At 44.6% G+C, this 11401-nt stretch overlaps 1 protein-coding gene across 1 annotated transcript; it reads right to left on the bottom strand.

The window, feature by feature from the left end:
• Nucleotides 1-2026: 2026 nt before the first annotated feature.
• On the bottom strand, nucleotides 2027-9042 carry LOC133273685 (acyl-CoA (8-3)-desaturase-like). The gene is made up of 12 exons (XM_061462071.1): nucleotides 8803-9042; nucleotides 8357-8467; nucleotides 7725-7922; nucleotides 6564-6665; nucleotides 6263-6391; nucleotides 5858-5915; nucleotides 5361-5437; nucleotides 4813-4910; nucleotides 4358-4454; nucleotides 3270-3349; nucleotides 2944-3069; nucleotides 2027-2078 (listed from the first exon to the last, which is right to left on the bottom strand). Exons 1-12 carry the CDS (start codon nucleotides 9019-9021, stop codon nucleotides 2027-2029), a joined length of 1347 nt encoding a protein of 448 aa, XP_061318055.1. The 5' UTR covers nucleotides 9022-9042.
• Nucleotides 9043-11401: the final 2359 nt, after the last annotated feature.

The raw sequence follows: 11401 nt of genomic DNA, 5'->3' as shown, positions 1-11401 counted from the left end.
TGTTCGGTAGTGAAATTCCAAAATACTGGAGGGGCCCACTGACCTAGATACTTGCCCATACTATCCCACACACCCTGCCACTCATGGCTGTCCAGCCTCTGGGAAAATCTCTCGGTCCTCCTACATCGTCGTTTGACCCCAGACAAGACCCAAACCTGAATCTGCTTAACTCTTGAAATCAGTAGTGGGCAAAACACACTCTGTATGCGTGTTAGCATGGTGATTCCCATCACCATCAGCAAACAAGTCTCAAGAGCATTAAAAGGCCATTTAAAAAATTCAAAACTCTCAAATGTAAATGGTCTGGGGGGACGACTAGGAGGGTAAAAGGATGTCTCCTTCACAGGTTGAGCACCTGAGAAGGAGAAAAAAGATGTGTAATTGCTAAGCACCTCCATCATATACCTCCCAAAGTATAAAGGTGGTGACCACACTGGGAACATAAACCAGATCAGTTTCATGATCAATGATTCTATTGTATTACAAGTCATTACCATAAAGTACAATGGGATAAAAACCTTAGCCCAAGCCCCACACTTGAAAAACACTAATACAGCCAATACCGGATGGACGTAAGATATGGTATACTGAAACTGTGAGATCAAGAGGAAAAACCTTGAGAGCCAATAAATCAGCATTGTGACGAGTGACTATCAATCCAGTCAGATCTGTTCTTATCTCAACCCCTCGAGCCCCACGTTGGGCGCCAAAAAGAACTGTCGTGGTTTAAACCCAGTCAGGTAATTCGTTCACTCACTCCCAGTGAGTGGTGCCGAGCTGACAACAATCAAGGTCCGTGTTCGTCTCCCCCCCCTCCCTGCACCGGGGCTCTCCCCTTCCCCGCTCCCGGAGGAACGGGGAGGAGGATCGAGAGAGTGCAACTCCCACGGGTTGAGACAAGAACAGTCCAGCAACAAATCACCACCGCTACTATCAGCTAAAACAATGATAAGGGAAAATAACAAGGGAAGAGAATACGATACCACCGGCCAAGAAAACGAGTTCCACCCGGAAGCTCCTGTCCTTCCGGGTAACTCCCAGTTACCCCCCACCCCGGGCATGACGTGCTGTGGTATGGAATACCTCCCCGGCTAGCCCGGGTCAGGCGCCCCGTCTCTGCCTCCTCACAGCTTCCCCTCCTCCCTGGCAGAGCATGAGCCTCACAGAGTCCTTGGTCAGGGTAAACATCACTTAGCAACAACCGAAAACATCGGCTTCACCAACGCTGCTCTCAAACTAGAAGTCAAAACACAGCACTGCACCAGTTAACACAAAGGAAAAAACATGACTGCTACTGCTGAACCCAGGACACACCCATCCACAAAGACAAAACCACTAAGGACAACTTATTGCGCCTTTCAAAACTGAAAGAGGGCTTGTAAGAAAGCTAGAGAGAGAATTTTTACTAGGGCTTGTAGTAACAGGACAAAGGGGAATGGCTTTAACCTGCCAGAGAGGAGAGGAGATGAGATGAGCTCTTAGGCAGAAGTTCTTCCCTGTGAGGGTGCTGAGGTGCTGGCACAGGGTGCCCAGAGAAGCTGTGGCTGCCCCATCCCTGGCAGTGTTCAAGACCAGGTTGGACACAGGGGCTTGGAGCAAGCTGCTCTAGTGGAAGGTGTCCCTGCCCGTGGCAGGGGGTTGGACAAGATGATCTTTAATGCTCCCTTCCAACCCAAACCATTCCATGATTCTCTGAAGAATTTCCTATCAAACATTTCCATAAGCAATGAACTGACACTCAATGAAGTCAACTGAGCGAGCTGATTCGAGAGCCACTTCTCCCCAGTTAAAAGACCCAGTTCATCATGGCTCTAAGTTCTGACACTGAGAACAGGAAGAATAGAGGTTCATGGTTGAGAACAGGAAAAAAAATGCCTCGTGCAGCTACTATCCCACCCCTTGTTACTGCAATTAGCTTTGCCCAGCTCCTGAGTTTCTATGCCAGAAGACACACACACGCTGCTGGTCTGCGCTGAGTCTGCAGCTGTTGCCTGGTGAAGAGGTTCCAGTTGAGAGCTGCCAGTTTCTAGCCATGCAGATAAGCTTCAAGCCAGTGCTCTCCGGAATCCTTCAGTGAACTGCAGGAAAAGAAAGTAAAAAATCACTTATGAGGAGACAATACTCAACTTCATAGAATCACAGAATCACAGAATAGTTAGGGTTGGAAAGGACCTTAAGGTCATCCAGTTGCAACCCCCCTGCCAGGGGCAGGGACATCTCACACTAAACCATGTCACCCAAGGCTCTGTCCAGCCTGGCCTTGAACACTTTCAGGAATGGAGTACTTACCACTTCTTTGGGCAACCTGTGCATTCACAGCTTCCCTGGGCAGCCCATTCCAGTGCCTCACCACCCTTACAGTAAAGAACTTCTTCCTTATATCCAATCTAATCTTCCCCTCTACAAGTTTTAACCTGTTACCCCTTGTCCTATCACTGCAGTCCCTAATGAAGAGTCCCTCCCCAGAATCCTTATAGGCCCCCTTCAGACACTGGAAGGCTGCTATGAGGTCTCCACGCAGCCTTCTCTTCTCCAGGCTGAACAGCCCCAACTTTCTCAGCCTGTCTTCATACAGGAGGTGCTCCAGCCCCTGATCATCCTCGTGGCCTCCTCTGGACTTGTTCCAACAGTTCCATGTCCTTTTTATGTTAAGGACACCAGAACTGCACACCATACCCCAAGTGAGGTCATAAGAAGCAATTTAGAATTAAAATGAAGTAAATGGAAAAAATGGATTAAAAACAGGATAGCAAAGTCTGTCTAAAGGGAATGAGTAGAGAGGATTTAGTAAGAGAAAACAAATTTGAAAATCTATGTGCCTTTAAAAAAAAAAAACTAAACTCTAGGTTTGATCTCTCCATGGAAATAGATTTGAAATGCTGGCTTATGTCTCTTCCTTGCAAGCAAATACAATGCAAAACTATCTTCCTAAGTGATACTTACTGCCAAATATCTGAAAATGCTGTCAGTAAAGTCTTGCTTTTATACTCAATGCCATGCTTCTCACAAAGGGCTTTCACCAGAGGAGCTACTTTGCAGTAGTTGTGTCGAGGCATTGTGGGGAAAAGGCTGCAGAATCGAAGGAGAGGGAGTTACTGTAAGCCTTGGCTTGAATCGTTCTCTGTTCCCTCTGTCCAAAGTAACTCCCTGCCCTCTCCCAGAAGGAGAGCAAAGGGTCTCCTGAGATGCTTTAGTGTGAGACTACATGGCCTTGCTGTCTTTTAATTTCACCATATTATTCCCACTCTTCTTCCCATAATCATACTCACTGGTGCTCAATTTGGAAGTTGAGGTGCCCAGTGAACCAGTCATTGAACACAGATTGTTTCACGTTGCACGTTGCATGGAGCTGGGAGGAAAAGACACCAAAGAAATACATGATTTAGATTTAATTTATCTTCAAGTCTGGTAACTGAACCCCAGCAATCATTATCCATCCCTATCCAATATAAAGAGCAAGTCAGAGTCAGTGATTATAGCCATGATTGCCCTGATGAATTAATCAAAGTCTAGATTTAAATGGGTTGTTAGCATATAAGTCAATTTAAATAGCTCTTTGATCAGAAAGAGCAACTTGACTCTCATGCACACAACCCCAACTGTCATTCTTTAAAGAGGTTCTCACATCTTTCACTTGGATGGAAAGAATGGAAAGAAAAGATGCCCGGTTGAGAAACAAAAGCCATTCTTCCGGCCTCCTCCAACTAGTACCATTGGAGTCAGACACAAAAGGATGAGGGCAAAGGTTTGTGTCCACAGGCTTCATCTCACCTGATTTAGATACCTTTAATCTGAAATCTGCATCTGAGCTCATCACCTTACAGTCAATGGAGAACACCAGTTGCCATTCATCTGATCTGCTTTCAGAGTAAGGTGAATCCTGCTCTAGAAATGGCTCTTTCTCTCCAATGAATAGCATTATACTGCTGGAGGCAGCAAAGACTGGAATCAAGTTATATTAACATACTCACTTTATCAGACCTAAAAATTTATCTTATCTGCACTACAGCTGTAACGTGTAGGGTAAACAATAAAGGAATTCAGTCCCATTTCGGCTTCTCTTCAGTTGGCCTAAAAAGGAGATTGCCTGCTGGATCATCTCTTTTCATAATAGAAAGGGAAAAGCAATGTGAAAAACACATGAAAACTCTTCAGTGAAAAAGTAGGATTTTTTTACTCCCAATGTCCTTTGTTACAACTAAAGTTTTTAAGTGGTTTTACTACTACGGAAATGCCTATTTAACAAAGAGCAAGAGCAAACCTCATTAGCACAGCGTTACAGCCATGAGAATAACAAAATTGCCTTTGACCTGCAATTCAGAACTGCAGACCCTTTCTAGAAAACAGAGATTCTCACCTGAGCAGATACCCAGTCTTTGTTTGTATCATAATCAATGTGCATTGGAATGTGATTCATCTGTGACACCCAAATAAACCAGGTACTCTCCAGGCACCTGCACAGATAAACACAGAAACACCACACCTCTAATCCCATCCAAATTTACCATTAAAACACCTTCCTGAATCTCATCTTTAGTGAAAGAGCACTTTTACGCAATTCAGGATTTCCTATATCAAGCGTTTGCCTCCTACGTTTTGGAGTTTCTTTTGACAACCACTCAATTTGTAGCTGCAGATGTCGCTGAGCAGCCACCAGCCCTCCCCTGAATTTCACTCTTTCTTCTGGGCCGCCAATTAAAAAAAAGTACAAGAAAATTGCAAAGAATACAATTATTTTGCATTCATTTCCACTGAAACTCAATGTTGTTTCCAAGTATTAGTCATGGGGACTCTGGATATGCTGTGTGTTACCTGGACAGCCAGAAGTACATCACAAAATTGTTAAATCCCATTAAAGGAATATACACGAGACAGACTCGAATGCTGAAAGCCACAATCAGTAAGAGGTCCTGTAAAACAAAACAAGATGAAAATAAGGTTTTGTTGATGAAGCCTCTCCACTTCCCTTTACTTGAACTCCAGCATTAAAAATGTTCTTAGTTATTGATCTCTCATTTACCAAGGGGAGGCTCCACACCATCATTCTGCCTCCAGCTGACTGTATCCCTGAAACATCCAACAGCACTCGCGTTACCTTCAGTAACTAAAGACCCGCAGACAAACAGCCCTGTTTGGGACTAGGCCTGATAGTCTTCTGTTCACTTTTATTCAGCTACTAAAAGGCTAAATAGCTTCTAGGAAATTCTTCCCAGTCCCATTGACTGCATTTCTCCTGCAGCAAGCCTAGAATCAGCTTTTTCTCTCCTAACTGCCCCAATCACTTGAGGTGAAGGTTAATGTAGCCACACAGTGGAGGCAATTTTTGAATGTTCTCTTTAGACATTGCAAGTAGTACTTACCAACCACTTTTTTCTCTTGATTGCAAAACAGAATATAGACAGATGGAAGATGGGGACAAGTGCAAGTGGGGCCAATACTGAAGGAAAGAATGAAACCAGAGAGAGATTTATCAATTCACTGCATCATAAATCTTCCAGAATATTCTTCTGTAAGCAGAAAGATTCTCTTTCCAGTGGAAACAAAAGTGCTCTCTTCCATTTACACCAACTTTCACATCGCAGAATATTCTTTTCCTCTTTTCACGCCACCACTTCGTTTCTTTCCCAGCCTTTTCATTCCTATACTTTATTCACCCCTATATGGTACCTAACACCACATAATCCTAAGAGAGATATAAGGGGCAATAAGTTGTCATGTGAACCTTCTTTGGTGTGAACAAAACATCTGGGAGCTGTGACTTCAATGGCAGTATCTTTAAAACCTTTAGTTTGGGAAGGAGATGGATATTTAGGTGAAGTTCTACAGCACTGCAAAGAAGTAAGGATGAAATACTCACAGATGAAGTACATATGCTGATAATTGTAAGGCATGAACTTCTTCTTCTTTTTTCCAAGCTAAAAGATGAAAAGACATTGCAATGGGCCACTTGGAGACCTGAGATCCTTCAGGAGGTATTTTAGATTCCTGCTTAATGAACACAGTGAGAACTACCTCTTAATTTCTCTAATTCAACCCCTCTTGAAAAGCAGGTACTCAAGTTCCAAAGCAAGAGAGAGAAGCAGGTTTCCTTTCAGCTTCTGTATCTAGATATCAATCTTATGTCAATGTCAGAACAAAGCCATTTTTTAAGGGGGCTCAAATTCACGACAGGATACAAAAATGCTCAAGAATCAATATTACACCTCACTCTATAGCTTCCTGTCATTAAAATCTTTGTTTCTCCAAACATGCCCATGCTCACCTCCACAGAGAGGGTCTTTCCCAAGCTGAAGAGGAGCGGGTGCATGTTGAGGTCAGGGTCTTTGCGGAAGCAGTTGGGTTTGGCATGGTGCTGGTTGTGTAGGTGATTCCACCAGCTGGCTGGAAACCCCTGCACAAAAACATGATACTAGAACAGCATCACCAATTGCTATTTATCCACCTCTTATTCACAGCTGCACTACACTTTTCTCCCAAGCAATATTATCGGACTGTAAGGACACTCCCATTCATTGCTTAATCCACATTAACCACACAGAATATTCCCAATATGAGGAAACTACCTTCAGAACATTCATAACCACAATCTGCAGAAGTCGATTCCATTTAGGCTTCCTGAAGACAGAGCAGTGCCCCAGATCATGTTGGAACCAGCCCATCTGCATCTGGAAGACAAAAGGGTCACTGAGGAAGAAGGGTCACAGTGGCATTGCATTCATTTGCCTTGGGAGGCTCTGTAACTTCAGAGTAGGAGTGTGTCTTTCTCCTGGTTTGGGGAAGAAAGCCCACCGCCTCTCTTAGATGCTCAGTGCTGAGAACTTCCTTCCAGGCTACTGTCCTAAGGCTGCTCAGCATTATAGAACACCATGGAATCATGGAATACCAGGTTGGAAAAGACCTCAAGGATCATCTGGTGCAACTCTTCAGATACCAGATACTGATTTTATTGAAGCATTGAAGCTGAGGGGAAAGTAGCAAAATAGCATTGCAATCAAGTCGACCGTTACAGCGTGGAGGTCTTCTGCTCCCATTGCAAATTGATGATTTCCAAGTAACTAGCTAGATAATGTAAGCATTTCCAAATCCACAACTTGATTACATTCAATTTTTCCTATGGAAATACAAGAATGTTCTCTGAGGAGTATCTGCCTTAGCAGATATTGGATAAATAAAACAGATAGTTTAAAAAAGATGAGTTACTTCACAATTTGTCCATGAATGACTCAACAAACCTAAGGATTCAGCGCCACTAAGAAAATCTTGCTTTCTTCCCCCCTTCACCCTCCCATCTAAGGGTCACAAAGTCCCTATTCCCTCCTTCCCTCCACCAACCCTGACATGTATCATACCCTTCTATTATTCAGGACTACTGAGTGCAACTGGCTCCTAAAGGTCCCAACAAGCACCAGAGCTATCAGCATATCAAAACAGTGGAGTTGAGCATGAAATATTCCCTCTTTTGCTTGGGCGAGTGAGGAGACCAGCTCATCCCATCTTATGAAATGCCAGCTTCACAGCACCCCACCAACCCTGGAGAGCAGCTTGTCAGCAAAATGGGTTCCTGGAGGCAACCAAAACTGTGCTGTACAACATGCTTGTCTTCAGCCAGACTACAGGATCTAAGATGAAGAAGTAAAGCAACAGCTGGGATATCAGCATCTCATTATCTTCTACCCAGGAGAGCCAAACAGGTCTGCAGCGTTGAGTGGCTGTCAGCAGTTTACCTGAGCAGTGGTGAACAACACAATGCCAACCACGAAAGGCACAAAGGATATTCCAAAGTGCCAGACCACGAGCCAGGATGCAACATCCAGTATCAGGAGGTGAAGGAAAATCAGGAAGAAAAAGGTGTAATTTGGCCTCAGAAGTCCCATCTTCTCAACAGAGCAGCGCAGCTCACGAAAATCCTCTACAAGTGCTTTCTGTGGGAAAAGTGAGTATTAACGCTCTGACTACATTGAAAATGAAACACGGCAGACCCAAGAATCCCAAAGTAGACATGGAAGTCACAGGAGATATTGTCTCAGAGGGTCCTTTGTATAAACGTGAGCATCAGATCAACACATCTTGGTCTTGCTTTGACACTGGAAAACAAGTTACTGACGAGCTTTGGTACTGACACATTGCAGTGGGAAGAACTGAGCAGAATCTGAGGCTCTGCGGCTCCTTCCTCACACCCAGGTGTGGATTTAGTGATTCTGGGACAGTGCATGTTTCCATGCCTATGGCACAGTGTCAGGTATGCTGCTAGGTCCTTTGTTTTCCTTCTCCTCCCCTACCAAACCCCAAGCCATTCCCACTGCTGGATTCTAGGACGCTCACTTTTCTTTAGGGACTTTCTATTAGAGACACTCACATCTTTATTAGACTCACAGCTGGGTTGATCTGGTGCCAGCTCCCCAATCAGCAGTGACTTCAAGTATCTTTCCACCAGGGACTTGTCCTTATGAAATGCTGTAAAGGCATCCTGAGAAAGGCACAAATGAAAGGGTTAAGAAAGGATGTGAGACTAAACACCAGATGCTGAACTCCAGAGGAAGCTAATTCTCACCACATATATACAATTATGAGCTCTAGAGTAGTCAACAGCACTTGGGAAAAAATCATGGATCCTGGCTTTAGGCAAATCCATGCCCCAAGCACAGCATCAACTGCCAAACTCTCCACTGGTGTCCCACCATGTCCTCCTACCCTGCTGTGCCCCAAGCACAGCATCAACTGCCAAACTCTCCACTGGTGTCCCACCATGTCCTCCTACCCTGACCATGACACAACTTCCTCCTCTGCCCTCCTAGACCTTACCGTAGCATCTTGCCCAGCATAGTGGCTTAAAACTCGGCTGCCTCCAGGATGTCGTTTGGAAAACTTGCTGACATCATACACTTTCCTGTCAATCACCAGCCATTGCTCCTGTCCTTGCCCATGGCCATTGTGCATCCTGATCTCTTCCCAGGTGAAAAGCTGCAGAAAGGCTGAAACGGGTCGGGTCTCCTTTCTGGTGGAGCCAGTCTGTGGAGCCATCTGTACTGGTAGATGTGCAGTTGGTGCTGAGGTGCAACTGGTCTAAGTTTTGCAGCACTGTGTCCAGGCTGAGAAGGAACCATCTCAGCCTGCCCATTATAAAGTCCCTCTCCAAGCCACTCCCTATGCTTGCGGGCTTGTTGGCTCCTCTTGCCCAAACGCACCTTTCCATAGCTGCCCTCCTCTTCTGCGTTCACACTAGACACTTTGATACACATCTATGTGTGCTTTCAAATTGTAGTTTGTACTACCAAGAAGGCATGTGGGTTCTTTCAGGCAGAAAATTGTCTTCAGAGCATATGTTACTAGATCCAGTTTAGGAGTCAGTCAGATCATAGAATCCCAGACTGGTCTGGGTGAAAAAGGACCTTAAAGCTCATCCAGCTACAACCCCTGCCACAGGCAGGGTCCCCTTCCACTAGAGCAGCTTGCTCCAAGCCCCTGTGTCCAACCTGCCCTTGAACACTGCCAGGGATGGGGCAGCCACAGATTCTCTGGGCACCCTGTGCCAGCGCCTCAGCACCCTCACAGGGAAGAACTTCTGCCTAAGAGCTCATCTCAGACTCCCCTCTTTTAGCTTGAAGGCATTACCCCTTGCCCTGTCAAATAGGAGATGTCCCTGCCTATACATGCACAGTCAAATCAGGACTTTCTCAGTTTGAAAGCAGAAGCTGTCTCTGTCTGTATTACCCAGGTCTCCAAACAAATGTCAAAGCCACCTTGAAATGCCCGGGTAGGTATTGAAAGCCACAGTCCTGCTCATCCAGAGAAACTGTTGAGGAATCAGTTCAATTGAATTTACAGCATAGGCAATGTTCTGCAACAACTACCCACACACCTGCCAAAATCCATGTCACTTGCATCTGGGAGCAAGTACATGTGCACGGAGCTATTCCACATCACCGCTTTTGTGACCAAGAGTCTCCTTGCACAGACACTTGACATTGTTTCCCCAGATTTCCAGTGTGCCGGTGATGTGACTGCTGAGCTCACAGTTATTGCAACAACGCTTTTATCCCCCATCAGTCAATTGTTTGCAGTTTACGCTTAATCCACTGGAGATAAACTGTCCCAGCCCAGTATTCCAAGAAAATCTAGTATTAAGATACACTTTAGCTGCTTGTTTCTAGGAAAAACTCGTATTTCAGACAAATCCTTGAAGTTCTGGGTAATTTTGTGAGTCATACATGATGCCACCTGTGGTTCTTTTAGAATCATAGAAAGGTTTTGGTTGGAAGGGACCTTAATGATCATCATCTTTTGGCCACCTTTTCTACAGAACCTAAATTTAGCATGGAGCCTGTCACACATGCTATGAGAACACCTACCAAGTAAGGCTCCTGGGCAAGACTAGATGAAGAACACTTACTTTACAAGGTGTACAGTCTCACCTAGGAGAACTCAGATGTAGAAAGACAGACAGCTGTGGGTTGTACATGTCTCCAGAGTTAGATGTCAACAGTGCAAAGAGTTTGTCAAGCATGATCTTGGAGGTAAGCATCTACAGTTACAGCTGCAATTGTCTACGTAGGCAGACCTGAGTCTCTCTGCCCTGTTCTGGTTGGTCTCTATCCATGCTAGAAAAGCATCTCACTTTTATGGAGGGCATATGGATATTCTGCTCTGTGGACAGGAGGTGACTTGCATCTGTCTGCTCCTACTCCTGTAGGTAGAGCCTGTGTTCCTCCATGCATTTCACGGACCATCATTCGAGACTCTCTCTTCTGTAACTGTGACCTATCTCTTTCCAAACACAGCTAGGAAGATGAAATCATTGAGATTATTTTCTCTTGGGCAGAAAACTTTATTGGGAATCTGTAATTCAGACCAAGGCAACATTCTGAAACATCTCCTCAATCATTGCAAGGGACAATCACTTTTGCAGACTGAAAAGCATCGTTTTGAAGAAATGTTTTGGAAGAAAAGATAATACCCATCAACTACTTGCTTGACTAGAACATTGAAAATCACCAGGTCAGTCAGGAGGAGAAAAGAACAAAGTTTTCCTAGTTTTAGATGTTGTGAATTAAAGAGACACTATCCTCTATCTCAGATGGGGCTGTTCTTCAGGAATCTCATGTACTTTCAAGAGAGAGAAGCAAAACAAAGGTAAAATCAAGGACAGAGAGACAAATCTGCAAGGAAGGCCCTCTTCTCTCACTGCCTTGCGGGCTTCAGCTTGCTCAGGTACTCAGAGTCTTGGTTAACTTTGTTTCATAACTTAATCCAGCTATCAGTAGTAAGGTAACACATGGGGCTTTGTTTCCTCTATGAAAGCAATATTTATATTCTTTGCAAAAGAGAAAAAAAACACTTGTGAAATGCTATAATTTGGGTGGTGGCAAACTTCCAGTCGTTCCAGCTTTGGGTTGTGTTTTAT

This window comes from Pezoporus flaviventris, unplaced genomic scaffold (genome assembly GCF_033815535.1).
Source record: "Pezoporus flaviventris isolate CSIRO_AGI_PZ_B2104156 unplaced genomic scaffold, CSIRO_AGI_Pfla_v1 ptg000035l, whole genome shotgun sequence".
Taxonomy (NCBI): domain Eukaryota; kingdom Metazoa; phylum Chordata; class Aves; order Psittaciformes; family Psittacidae; genus Pezoporus; species Pezoporus flaviventris.
The sequence above is the reverse complement of the archived record's forward strand: the minus strand, read 5'-3'. Positions and strand labels throughout refer to the sequence as shown.